Source organism: Lepidochelys kempii, chromosome 11 (genome assembly GCF_965140285.1).
Source record: "Lepidochelys kempii isolate rLepKem1 chromosome 11, rLepKem1.hap1, whole genome shotgun sequence".
NCBI classification, from domain to species: Eukaryota; Metazoa; Chordata; order Testudines; family Cheloniidae; genus Lepidochelys; species Lepidochelys kempii.
The window spans coordinates 23,257,436-23,270,555 of NC_136390.1; the positions used below are offsets into that span (position 1 = coordinate 23,257,436).

A 13,120-nucleotide genomic window follows, 5' to 3' on the forward strand; every position below is an offset into this window, starting at 1 on the left:
CCAAAGGTTGTGCCCCTTAGTGAATAGGAAGCATGAGAGTAACCTTCAATTATTAAATCAGTATGGTAACCTGGATATAAAGCATCGCAAAGCACCTTTCAGAAATAATAAAAATTAAATTGTATGAGACTAATATAACTAGAACAGCTTCAGACAGATCTTGTTTTGCTTAGGAAATCTCTGTCACGATATGCCTGTTATACTTCAGTTCTCAAGCTGCTAAAAATACATTGAATCTGTGTATCAATGTATACTTTGGAGACAGAGACGGGTTCAGAATGTCTGCAATATGTGTGAGTTTACATGTGGCAAGGGTTGAAAAATATGAAGGATGTTAAAGGTAATGTTATTTCACCTTTGGAGTTAGTATGATTGTATGGTTATTATTAATATTATAGTAATATATGGTTAGTAATATTTATTACTATATATATATAATATATATATATATATATATATATAATATTTATATGCAGTTTGTTGCTGTGCCAATGTTTATGATGTCAAATATTAAATGATGGGATGAGTACTGCTGCCAACCCCTGAAAACTTTTTCTGCCTTTCTAAACAAACTATAGTCAAATCTTTTGGAAGTTTGAGAAAAATCAGTTAAAGATTCTTACCAACACTATTACCCAATTTCCTCAACACACAGAAGGCATCAGCCGAGCACTTCTTCCTTTCCACCATTCTCCCTTACCCATTTCTTACCTGAATAGACAAGTCTTTTTGAATGGGACTGAGGTCCAATGACCTGTTATCCATTTGCAATCTCAAGGGTGAAATTCTGCCCCCTTTGAAGCCAATGGGAGTTTTGCTAGTGACTTCTGTGGGGACATTTCTCCACAAAATCTCAATTTCCAGGGCCCAGTCCTAAAATACACTCATATCATCTGGAATGTACCCGTTCTCCCATTTGCCAGCAGTAGGATTCCCCGTAATCCCTCCCCTGCATCTTGTTGACATGTTATTTTAAAATTTCAAATCACATCTGAATTTTGCTTGGTCCTGCAGTGTAGTATATAAGTTATAGAACTGCTTTGTGTTGTAATATGAGCTGTTTTTTCTTTTTTTACTTTCAATAGGTAACATTAAAAGCAGAATTTAGTTTACTACATAGGAGGAATGCTGAGCCTGTCTTGGGCTGTAGCACATGCTAATTAAGTTAGTTTTTTTCTGTAGAAAAAGTCAGCCTTCTTATAAAACAATGTGGCTAAGACTTGGGTTCCAAGTGACTAATAGCTTCTACAACTCCATTATGGAGCAGTGGATCTCCAGTAAACCGCTCTCTGCATCATGCTGATCTGCGCCTTATACATTTCAAGTGGCACTATACGGTTTAGTGTTTTAAATTTTGGAGCATGCAGATTTCTTCCTCTGTTCTTATGAGATTGGCAGTTTTAAGTTTTAAAGTTTAAAGTTTTCAATTTTAAAAGGGTATATCAGCAGACCCTACTGTAGGAGATAGTTTACTCCAACAGATGATACCTGATCAGATTTAAGGGGAAAATGGGACTCCCAAGGTGTCCTTGAAAACACTCTTCATTATTTGCAATAAAACCTCCAGGGCATTAAATCATCAAACTCAATCAACTTGGTACAAAACAGTGCCATAGTAAAATGCTTTGTAAATAACATACACATATCTCTGATTAATTCAAGCTCAGCAGTTTCTCGTTGGAGTCTGTTTCTGAAGCTTTTCCGTTGCAAAATTACCACCCTTAAGTCTTTTACTGAGTGGCCAGAGAGGCTGAAGTATTCTCCTACCGGTTTTTGAATGTTATGATTCCTGATGTCAGATTGTGTCCATTTATTCTTTTGCACAGAGACTGTCCGGTTTGGCCAATGTACATGGCAGAGGGGCATTGCTGGCACATGATGGCATATATCACACTGGTAGATGTGCAGGTGAATGAGCCCCTGATGGCGTGGCTAATGTGATTAGGTCCTATGATGATGTCACCATAACCTCAGCTGTGCTGAACACAATGCCATCAACAACTTCAGGAACAACTCTGACATCATAATCAAAAAGGCTAAAAATGGAGGTGCTGTTGTCATCATGAATAAGTTGGAATATGAACAAGAGGCTGCTAGGCAGCTCTCTAACTCCACATTCTACAGCCATTATCCTCTGATCCCACTGAGGATTACCAAAAGAAACTACATCATCTGCTCAAGAAACTCCCTGAAAACGCACAGGAACAGATCTGTGCGGACACATGCCTAGAACCCCGACCAGGGGTATTCTATTTGCTACTCAAGAGCCATAAACCTGGAAATCCTGGCTGCCCCATCATCTCAGGCATTGGAACCCTAACAGCAGAATTGTCTGGCTATGTGGACTCTCTCCTCAGGCCCTATGCTACCAGCACTCCCAGCTATCTTCAAGACACCACTGACTTCCTGAGGAAAATACAATCTATCGGCGATCTTCCAGAAAACACCATCATGGCCACTATGGATGTAGAAGCCCTCTGCACCAACATTCCACACAAAGATGGACTACAAGCTATCAGGAACAATATCCCCGATAATGTCATGGCAAACCTGGTGGCTGACCTTTGTGACTTAGTCCTCACCCACAACTATTTCACATTTGGGGTCAATATATACCTTCAAGTCAGCGGCATTGCTATGGCTACCCGCATGGCCCCACAGCTTCAAAAACAGACTCCAACGAGAAACTGCTGAGCTTGAATTAATATGCACACTAGATGCCATTAACTTGGGTTTGAATAGAGACTGGGAGTGGCTGGGTCATTACACTTATTGAATCTATTTCCCCATGTTAAGTATCCTCACACCTTCTTGTCAACTGTCTAAATGGGCCATCTTGATTATCACTACAAAAGTTTTTTTCTCCTGCTGATAATAGCTCATCTTAATTAATTAGCCTCTTACAGTTTGTATGGCAACTTCCACCTTCTCTGTATGTATATGTATATATCTTCTTACTATATGTTCCATTCTATGCATCCCATGAAGTGGGCTGTAGCCCACGAAAGCTTATGCTCTAATAAATTTGTAAGTCTCTAGGGTGCCACAAGTACTCCTGTTCTTTTTGCGGATACAGACTAACATGGCTGCTACTCTGAAACCATACATAGTCTTACATGTCATGGTTACATGGCAATCATCTCACTGAATATATGCAATACCAGAAATGCAATTCACAACCTTTAGCTCAAAAAGTCTGTGTCTCTACCTGCAAAGTTCTGTTAGCCCAGCTAGTATAAGTAGTTAATATACACTTACGCAAATTTGATTTTACATCTTGTGGAGGGTATTTGTACGTGAACACACAAGTTAATACTTACACTACTCTTTTCCAAGCTAATTGAAATATCTCTACCTTTACTGTACGCCTGTGAGAGAATTACTACAACATTACAATAAAGTATTTTGAGTTCAATTGAGTTAACCTACAATTTTGTTTTTCTGTATTGTTTTAATCAGGCAGAAGGCATCATATAATTCTGGTCTTTCTCAGGTGATTTATTATCTAGTAGTTCACCATACTATTCTTCTCCATATTTGTTAGGACATTTATGTTTTCTTGACTGTCATCTTCAATAAAGTACGCACATGAGCCAATATGAAATATGTTTTCCTTTTTTAGGTTTGGATGTCGATGGAATCTACAGAGTTAGCGGCAATCTGGCAACAATACAGAAGTTACGATTTGTTGTCAATCAGGGTAAGTGATTCCTTCACCCTGGTAATATTTTGTTTAGTACATAACTGCTTCAGATGACAATATTTCAGGATCTGCTATACAATAGCGGCACAGAATGATGAGTCACATTTTGGGGAATGATAGGAAAGGTGGAGAGATACAACAAACAATCAAAGAAGTAGGTAGGGTTAGGAAATAGGAAAGATAAATAAAGCACAGGAAAAAAAGGGAAAAGTAGTAGGGAGAAGGGAGATGAGAAGGAGAATAAAAGAGAAAATGACAGAAAAAATGAAACAAAATTATAAGAATGAGGCAAACATGGAAATCAAAGAAACAGAGTAAGCAAAGGGATAAAAAAGGAAGAGTGAAAGTAAACTGAATATTGAATGTGAAACAAAAGCTGGAATAAGTAGTGCAAGAATAAAAAAATCATGAAACAAAGAAAGATTAGAAGAATACATAAAATACAGGTGCTGAAAAAGAAGAAAAACAGAAACATAAGAACTGGGGATAAATTCTCGTTCCACTGATGTCAATGGGGGGTTTGCTATTGACTTCAATGGGATCAAAATTTCACCTTACAAAATGAGGGATGATGAACAGTAAAATGAGCAAATGAGAACCAGAAATACAGTCAATATTCAAATTAAATTTTATTTTAGAATTGTATTGTTTTTTCACAAATATTACCCAAACGAAACCCGCATCCACCAATAGATATTACAGGTGTGGAAGCCAGTATAGGCAGCTAGTGAACAAATACATCCCAAAGCCACTCACAGTGTTGAACAAAGCCACTCACAGTGTTGAACACTTTACTGTTCTTGGCAAGGGTTAAACATACAGCATCACCATTATATAAAGGTATATCAGATGATGTTCACACTCTGCAGACTTGTGCTGAAGAGAGGGCTTCCTGGAACTCTAGTTTGGGGAGCTAAACAACAAGTAGACTTGGAATCCTTCTTCTTGACCTTGCAAAAAGTGGTTCCGTCCTACAGAGTTGTAGGAGAGGGTTGTGAGTTAACAGCTCCGAATGCTGAGCACTCCCTTTGCTGCTAACAATCCAATATGGCAAAATACATTGAGGGGAGTGAATGCTGCTGACTAACAGTTCATGAAGAACACTGTGCCCCCACATCTTCATTGGGCCAATGAGCAGGTGTCTGAGATATTATTATCAAAGAATACTCAGACACATTTCTGTGTTATTGTTATTATTTTATTATTTCTGTGTTATTATTTCTGTATCTCCTGGTTCGCAGTAACTCCTACTGAAAATCATAAAAATGGCCTGCACACATGCATTTTGAGGCTGCTGGATTGCACTTAAGCAGCTATAACCAGGCTAAATCTTATTTTGGACTCATCATGCCTACTTTTCCCCTGCTCTCCAGTGCTCGGTATAGTGCTGGCATAGAATTTTCCTCACGTTGCTAAGCATTGTATATGTTTCTCCACACTGTGCAGAATCCTCTCTGCTCAGATCCTGAGCATCAGGGCCATATTTGGGGGCAGGTGACCCAGGCAACGGCCTAGGGTGCTGGGCTTAGAGGGGTGCTGGGTTAGGGGTGCTGTTTTTGTTAGCAACAAAACAGAAAATAGAGTGTTAGAAGTAAAAGGCTTCAGGTAGTCCATATGTGGATTCATTTTTCACTAACCTCCTAGAATTGTCTGGACCTTTGTAGAATCTCGTAGAACCTTCCAGACTTTCTGAGAACTATATTTTCCTCAAACCTCCTAGAAAGTTGTCAGCCATGCCCGCGCGGGTATATAAAGGTGGTGGTGGGGAGAGTAGCCAGTCAGTCTTATACGACAGGGATAATCATGCATGCAAATCGTGTATCAAAGTCATTAAATGGGCTACAAATGCAATAAAAATAAGGCATTCAAAGGTTTAACAAATGGACGGGTGCTGAAGACACTTCTCACCTGGGGGACCTTTTGGTCTAGGGCCGGCTGTGCTGAGCACTGAACTCTAGCATTTTGGATTTCCACACTTTTTTTTAGCATAGCTTATTAGCCTTCAGGACTGAGCTCCTCTATATCTGCCCTCAGCCCCTAAGAGTATAGTTGAGCCTTATCCTGTGAGGTTCTGAGTACCTTGCAGTGCCACTGGAGTCTTGGCTTTATAGACATCAATGGCAAAACTCCCACTGATTCTGATAGGGCCAGGATTTTACCCAATGAAGGGTGTGGGCACTCTGCACTTTGTAGGAGTGGACCCAAGAGCTTTCACAATCGTAAAGATATTTTGTCATAATAGGAAATTGCCCACAGTTCCCAACAGTTGTTGGCCTATTAGTTCTAGCTTAGTGTCCAATGCTTTTAAAAAGTTTCTATTGTTATTTTTAACTTAGGGTAGTAATAGGAAAGAGTTTTACTTTATTATTGTATTTTCAAGTATTTTGAGACACAATAGAAAAGATGGTGGTTTTTCTTGAACTATTCAGAGCCACAGGTTGGATTTGACTCCTATAAATGAAGGGTAGAAAGATTTTTCTTATGTTATTTCATGTTTGCACTTAACTTTGAACATGTAAAATGCTATGCATGCTCTCATATAAGTACATGGTATTATTAATATATTTCATTTTCCCCCATCCCAAATTTTGGTACATGTTCGCTCTTCTGTCATTCATCATGGATTGTAATAATTTCAAGGCTATGTAGCATGGCATATTTGTTTCTAAAGGATATATTAGAAATTCTTTATGATTGTGAATACAACTGCATGACATTATTTTTGAAAACTATATGGTCCAAATTCATCCCTGATGTAACTCCATTCAATTCAGTCTAAAAACATTTCTGTGAACTTTTAATCAAATCTAAGTGAAGATGTCACCACTTTGAAAGTGAATTTCACCAGGGATGAATTAGCCCCCTATCTTTATGTAAAACTGAACTGCCAAATTCATCCGAAACCAAGCTACAGCAGAGAGTTGTGTGTGTGTGTGTACACACAAACGGAGTTTTCAAATTGCATATTTTACAGTGCAAGCTCTAGTCAGAGAGCAGTTTGATTTCTCCCATTTCTGGAGTAGCTTCAGCTTTTCATTCCCTGGTCTTTCTTCCAGCATAAACTACTATGAGAGATAAAGAGCCTCTTTTTTTCTTTCCAATCACGGCTCTAAATTGCATTTTTTTTTATTTATTTCTTTTTTTTGGTGGGCACTCTTGCACATGCAAATCAAGTAATTAGATGCACAATTATCTAAGTTGCATATGCAGATTGAGGCTTTTCTCTATTTCAAAGGCTGCCCATGCAAAATTTGCTAGTTTGAAAATGTGGTCTATAGCATCCCAAGGCAAAAATCTTTATTGTTTCTTTGTTGTTTATTTAGAAATTATTTTGGTGCCTATTGGCAAGTGTCTGGATGTTTTACATTTAAGAAAACAATCGATAGTTTCTGTATTAAAGCACTCAAGACTGGCTGGACTTGCAGCATTTATTATCTTAAATTTTCTAAAGACATAGTGTCAGTTTCCCGGTATTTTATCTGCCTTGAACTTGTTTTGCACTTTCCCAAGCTATAAGTAGTGGCCGTATGACTGGCAACTGGGCATAAAATCCATCAGAACCCAGTATGTGAATGTCTGGAATGTGTAGACGTAAGAAATGTAGGGTGACTTTGTGGAATTTTACAGAATTCATTCAAATGCAAATTTGACTGTGGAGAGGAAGGATGTTTGCCCAACAAGGGAGGGATGCCAAGCATAGTAGTCCACATGGAAGAGAGCACAAAATGGGAATGGCAAGAGTCACAGTGAAAGTCCGGCTGGAAGGAAGGGTTAAAGTAATGTGAGAGGCAGCAAAAGAAAATGGGAGCAAAAATGTGTAGTGAAAGCCTCATAGCTGAGGATATAGAGCTTGACTTTGTTTTGGAAGCCAAGTAAAATGCAGTGGTTCAGTCTGAGCTTTGCTGTTCATTTGAAAAGGTACAAACTCCTGCAGATTGTAATCAGAGTTAACTTGTGACCTCGCAGTGTGAAGCAAAACTAGATCCTTCATGCAGTGGCTGTATATCACAGCCAGGCAGCAAGATGGCAGAAAGAAGAACACACAAAGATATATTGAAGGACTGGAAATAAAATGGATCAGCTTGAAGTATGAATTCTCTGTTGAACTGTAGGTTAATACTGATGTCATCCCTTCTATTTCTCCAGAGACACGCTTCCTGATTCTCCCCCCATTTACAACTATTTTACACTGGTGTGAGTGGATTATCAGGCCAATAGTTTTCAGATCATGATAGTTTAGTTGTGTAACATATTTCTCCTGGGAAACAGAGGGGCAGAACCAGTAACAGGAATAAGAGCATTCCCTATCTTTATTCACTTCCTAAAATCTTTGCTCGACACTATCAGACGAATGGGAAAATAACTCTTCCATAACAATATTAGATCTGTCCATCCAAACATTAGCTTACTCAAAGCTACATTACTGCTCAAGTTTCCATCTAAAGAAGATGGTTTGATGGTGTGAAGCTGGTCAGAAAGCTAAAGCACTTAGCTTGTTTTGGTAGCATAGAAATACCAGGAGGCCTTTCCTCTGGTTTATGCCACTGTCAAATTTGAATACTCAAAGGTGCAAGTAATAGTACATTAGGACCATTTTGACATCATCTAGCATGGGCATACTCAGGAAACCTAACTTTCTATTAAGTGGTCAAAGGAAATTCAAAGAAAAATGGTATCTCTCGATTACTGACATGTTTTATCTTTTCATCTATTTGTTGTGTTTAAAAGTCTTTGTTGATTCAGTTGCATCATCCTAGCAGTACAGATTGAGATTTTCAAAGCTGCGTAAAGGACTTGGATGCCCAGTTCCCATTAGAACAGCTTTGAAAGTCTCAGCCATAGATCTGTTTAGGCCAGACCATGTTAGCCCTCACGCAGGTGCATGCATAGGAATGTGTCAGGGAATCTCTTCCACAGCCCTCTAGAAAGGATTTCAAACCCTGCTGGCTCTCTTAATAGTGTGTGCCATGAGCTCAAAGAGTCTCTGATTTCATTCTTTAAAGAATCAGTATTTTTGGTTCGGACACCTAGGAAATGATTCAGACATAAGGAAATACTTTCAAGGAGCAGGCTGAAACTTTATTAATTTAAGTGACAAGAACCCTTCTCTGATGCAGGGGATGAAGAGGCAGACAGTAGTGCATTAGACTGAGACTTAAATCAGTTGCCACCGTGACACTACACTGGGTTGCTGCCAGTGGCCTCCTGGGGTACTGTACTTGGGTCTACCCCAAAAGCTAGCCTATGCTAGACTTTCTGCATTGGACCACTATCCACACAGCGCGACACTATTTTATTTTTAATTTTAGCATCCTGCTGACTTACTCCTGACTAATGAGCCCAACCTCTAGACAGTTATGTGGAAGGTAAAAAACCCGCCAGACGATGGCCAGTCTAGTCTAATAGGTAAGTCCCTTCCCCCACTCCAGAAAGACTAGGCTCACAATATACCTGGGACCCCAATAGGCAACTCAGAACAAATAAAGGGGGAAGCGTGAGTGCACTCATCACAAGCTGACTGTGGACAGTGCAGAGATGAAAATTCACCCCACAGAATGAGCACTGTGGTAGCTAATCAGCTTCCCCAGCCTCCCGCAAAAAAGCCAGTCGCTGCCCCAGAAGTGACTTAGTTCTACCTCCTGTGCACACTTCCCATATGCATATGAAAATGTAGGGGCGGGGGGCAATGTGATTTACGTGTCATATACTAGAGTGGAGCATAGCCAGCCCCACCCCTGAGGTAACAAAGGCTATTACAAAGGTGTTCAACCCCTACCGATCAATCAAAATCACACCCTGATGCTGACACAGGATGAGGAGGAGGAATGGGCACACTTTGCCAACATGTTTCAGGGATTGATTCAAATCTCCTCATCACCTGCTCGTTTACAAATCGTGAAAGTGCTAGAATAGGGTGAATTTCAGTAGTATACTTGACAGAGTTGTTTTACTTTTTGTTTTTTGTTTGCTTTTTGTTAATCCCTCTGTCTTCATTTTTTTAAATTGGTCTAAACAAGACAAATAGTATTTTAAATGACTTTTCATTTTGTTTATTTCATTTCTCTTCCGTAAGTATTTTGTTTTTGTGAAAATTTATTCAACTATAAGTACTAATCCACACTGCCCCCAAGGGCCATTTAAATTCCAAAAGTTGAACATGTGTTCAGCCTTATACAGGCAAAATGCTTGGGGGTTTATTTCTTGATGCCCAGTTGATTTTGGCATTCCCGTCCCCTCCTCCCGCCCCCCCCCACCAAAAAAAATCTGTACTGTTCATCTGTATTAAATATTAGGCTTTTCTGGTTTTATAATAGATGGAATCTGTACTTACCAGTGCAAATTCATTATCACAGGAAAAATTCCAGGCTGCCTGCTGTACTTTTAGTGTTTTAAATAGAATTAACTCAAGAGCAAAGCATGAACTCTGGTCCCTCTCTTTGTACTGTTAACATTTCAGTATCAAAAACTGGATGAAAGAAAAAGTAGAGTGGGTGGGGAAGGTAGAAAAAGCAAGCAAGATGACAATTGACTATTTAATCATTAAATAAGGAATAGGAAGAAAGGGGGGGAAATCAAAAGAGGATTTTCAAATTCTATGAATGCATTTTTTATAAATACAAACCTTCCACATCCAGTCCATTAATTTTTTCATTCACTGAATTTATTTTTCTTTTATTATTGTTCCTTAAAGTTAAGTACTTCCTAAAGCTGTTTGTTTTTGCCAACAACAGAAGAAACTACTTTATTTGTTCAGCCCATTGCATGGGGGTTTTTTTTGGTTTTTTTTTGTTTGTATGGAAGGCTATTGATATTGTATCTTTTTTTGCTTTCGTGTGACAAGATTATCTTTTACCAGTGATGTATTTTTCCCATTAAAAGCTGAAAAGATCACTTGATCATAAACAGGCCAGACTATAACATCTTTCAGTACTTTGGAAACTTTCCGAGTCATCATTTTTCAGCATCATTGATTCAAGGAGCTAGAAGTTGCAAAGATTATTGGTGACATAAAGATAGCCATAATTTTTCTTATTTTAGAAATGTTTTAAGAATGGGGCTTCTGGAGAGTAAGTCAACAGTAATATGAGAACTGTGGCCTAGACAATTGGTTGCTGTTCTAATGGCTTCAACCTTTATCATGAGGAACTCATCAGGGTATTCTTCCTGCTACTTTTCATGTTGCCCATTGAATCTCTGGCAGTTAAAATTTGGAAGCATCTAGACCCTGTGGGGATAGCCCAGTGGACTGTAGTAAGCAGAAGCGCTAACTGGCAGCGTACTGGTGACATTATGATCATTCTGAAGGATCCAGCCAACAAAACATGTTTTTGATGATCTTTACATTGGTTTTCTGGGAAAAAATAAACTGGAATAAGTCATGATGGTGATGGTGATGATGGTGATGCCCATGTGCAGATAAGAGCAACATAAACAAATGTATGAACTCGTAGCTGTTAGAATCTAGTCCAACCAGCTGAAATTGCTGACATGATTCAGAATATTCTTTAATTTCACTGTCAACCCTATGAAAAAGAGACCTATGCTTTCAACAGATATGCTAATCTCTGTGAAATGTGCGCTGATCCCAGTCTAGTTATGGCATATAAGTGTTCACCTCACAGAAAGCATCAGTACAGTTGGAAGTCATTGGCACCCTTGTTTCCACGCCCATTTTTCTGTAGTGTGCAAGGAATGAATATATTATCTTGGAGACTGAGTTACTCTCCCCAATACAGGGTTAATATACATTGGTGTGCTAACAGGGCGAAGCTTACTCTGCTACACTTCCTATGCTGTACCTATTTTGTGGCTAGAGAGGAATTCAGTTTCTGGGACTGTCAAAGAACCAGTTTTCATAAGCACTTAAATTAAAAAATACAGCTATAAAGGGTTCATAATACCTCAAGGAAGCACTATAATCCTATACAATTGCATGTACGTTCAGGGAAACTAACCATAGAAATACAAAATTCCATCTTTACTGGTTCATTCAGCAAACAAGGCAGCTCCTAATTTCCTTTATATTCAATCCTTGGTTTGCAAAATGCTTGCTATTTGCAGTTCAGGTGACCTTTGGACACCATTATTTCATTTGGAATACCTTGTGTTATTAACTGTAAAACACAATTTACCATCCAAATATCAGTTACTGTGGTTTTAGTTCTTACGTACTATTTAAAGAAGAAAAAGAAATATAACTTTTTATGGAGTTTAAATATTGCAGCAGAAAGCAGCATGTTTGTAGTATGTATAAGAGAAGTGCCAAAGATATTGGAATTAGTAAAGTGAGCTAGATTAGAAAAGGTACATTTATTAGTAAAACTATCATCTCAAGTTAACAGATACTATTTTGGTAAAACAATTAAAATACTTCTCTTGTGAGCCTGCTACAAGAAAATACTCAAATATCGGTTCCAGAATAAAAAAAAAAATCAAAAATTTAAACTACAAATATGTTAGCCAATTGTGAATATTTATTAACTAAATAATTTAATAATAAAGAAAATGCCTACTTGATTAATTGTTACAGAGTAAAAATTACAATAAAACTGTCTTGATCAGTGCTTTGCAGAAGCACCATTACTGTCTGTGCAGTTGTTTAACAAGGATTTAATTGGAAAGATAAGTGAATGCACATTTAAAAGTATTGTTAATTTGCTTTATAATCACCCCATCCTTCACAGTATTGACAGCACCAGGCACAAACCCCTTTCTCTTTTACAAGTATTATTTTCCATATGTGCACAATAAATTCTGAAGCAGTAATTGGAATTTTTACGGATTCCAACATACCTAGTATATTGACTTTATAGGTGCAATATTCCCTTTCTAAAGGTAATTCACTAGTGGCATTATTAGTAAAATCACTGAACTTTTATTCACATATGGGTTTTTAGGAATATCTGGCTCCCATTTATATTTTGCTGCAGTTTGAATGACCAATAAAAAACCTCACTATCATTTTCTTTTCCATGTTATACAATAATGCCAGTCTTGGAATTCAGACAGCTTGAAGCTTATTGTTTTTCATTTGTGTTTATATTTATTGTTCTGCAATGGTTTGGACAAGAGCAAGAATCTAATTGGCAAGTGAGGGTTTTGAACCATATGAGCATCTAGACCACCTTCAAACATCAGGACTCCTCAGCTGTATTACCATATCAGTTATCAAGAAGTCTGTGAGAGGAAGAAAACAAATGGAAATGTTCTGAAGATATTTTCTCTGCTATTTTTGATCATGTTATTGTACAATTAAAATAGTACAGATTTTAGGAACCTGTTGGAGCCTAATGTCTGGAGCTGCTCTTATCGAGAAAAGAGAAGCCAGCACTGATTCAGCTCTGCCTCCCTTGGCAGAGCCTTTGTAACTGACGGAGGATTGAAGTTGCCTTTCAAATTGACTCATCAGGTCAGCAT

General features: G+C 38.3%; 1 protein-coding gene across 7 annotated transcripts in view; it reads left to right on the forward strand.

Annotated features, from left to right (window-relative positions):
* The window catches only part of ARHGAP15 (Rho GTPase activating protein 15), a 463,932-nt gene that overhangs the window by 320,418 nt on the left and 130,394 nt on the right, over positions 1–13,120 (forward strand). For all 7 annotated transcript variants that reach the window (XM_073305398.2, XM_073305399.2, XM_073305401.2 and 4 more), the window contains one exon: positions 3,623–3,700. In XM_073305398.2, the coding sequence (XP_073161499.1) occupies positions 3,623–3,700 (78 nt within the window). The remainder of the gene's footprint in view (positions 1–3,622; positions 3,701–13,120) is intronic.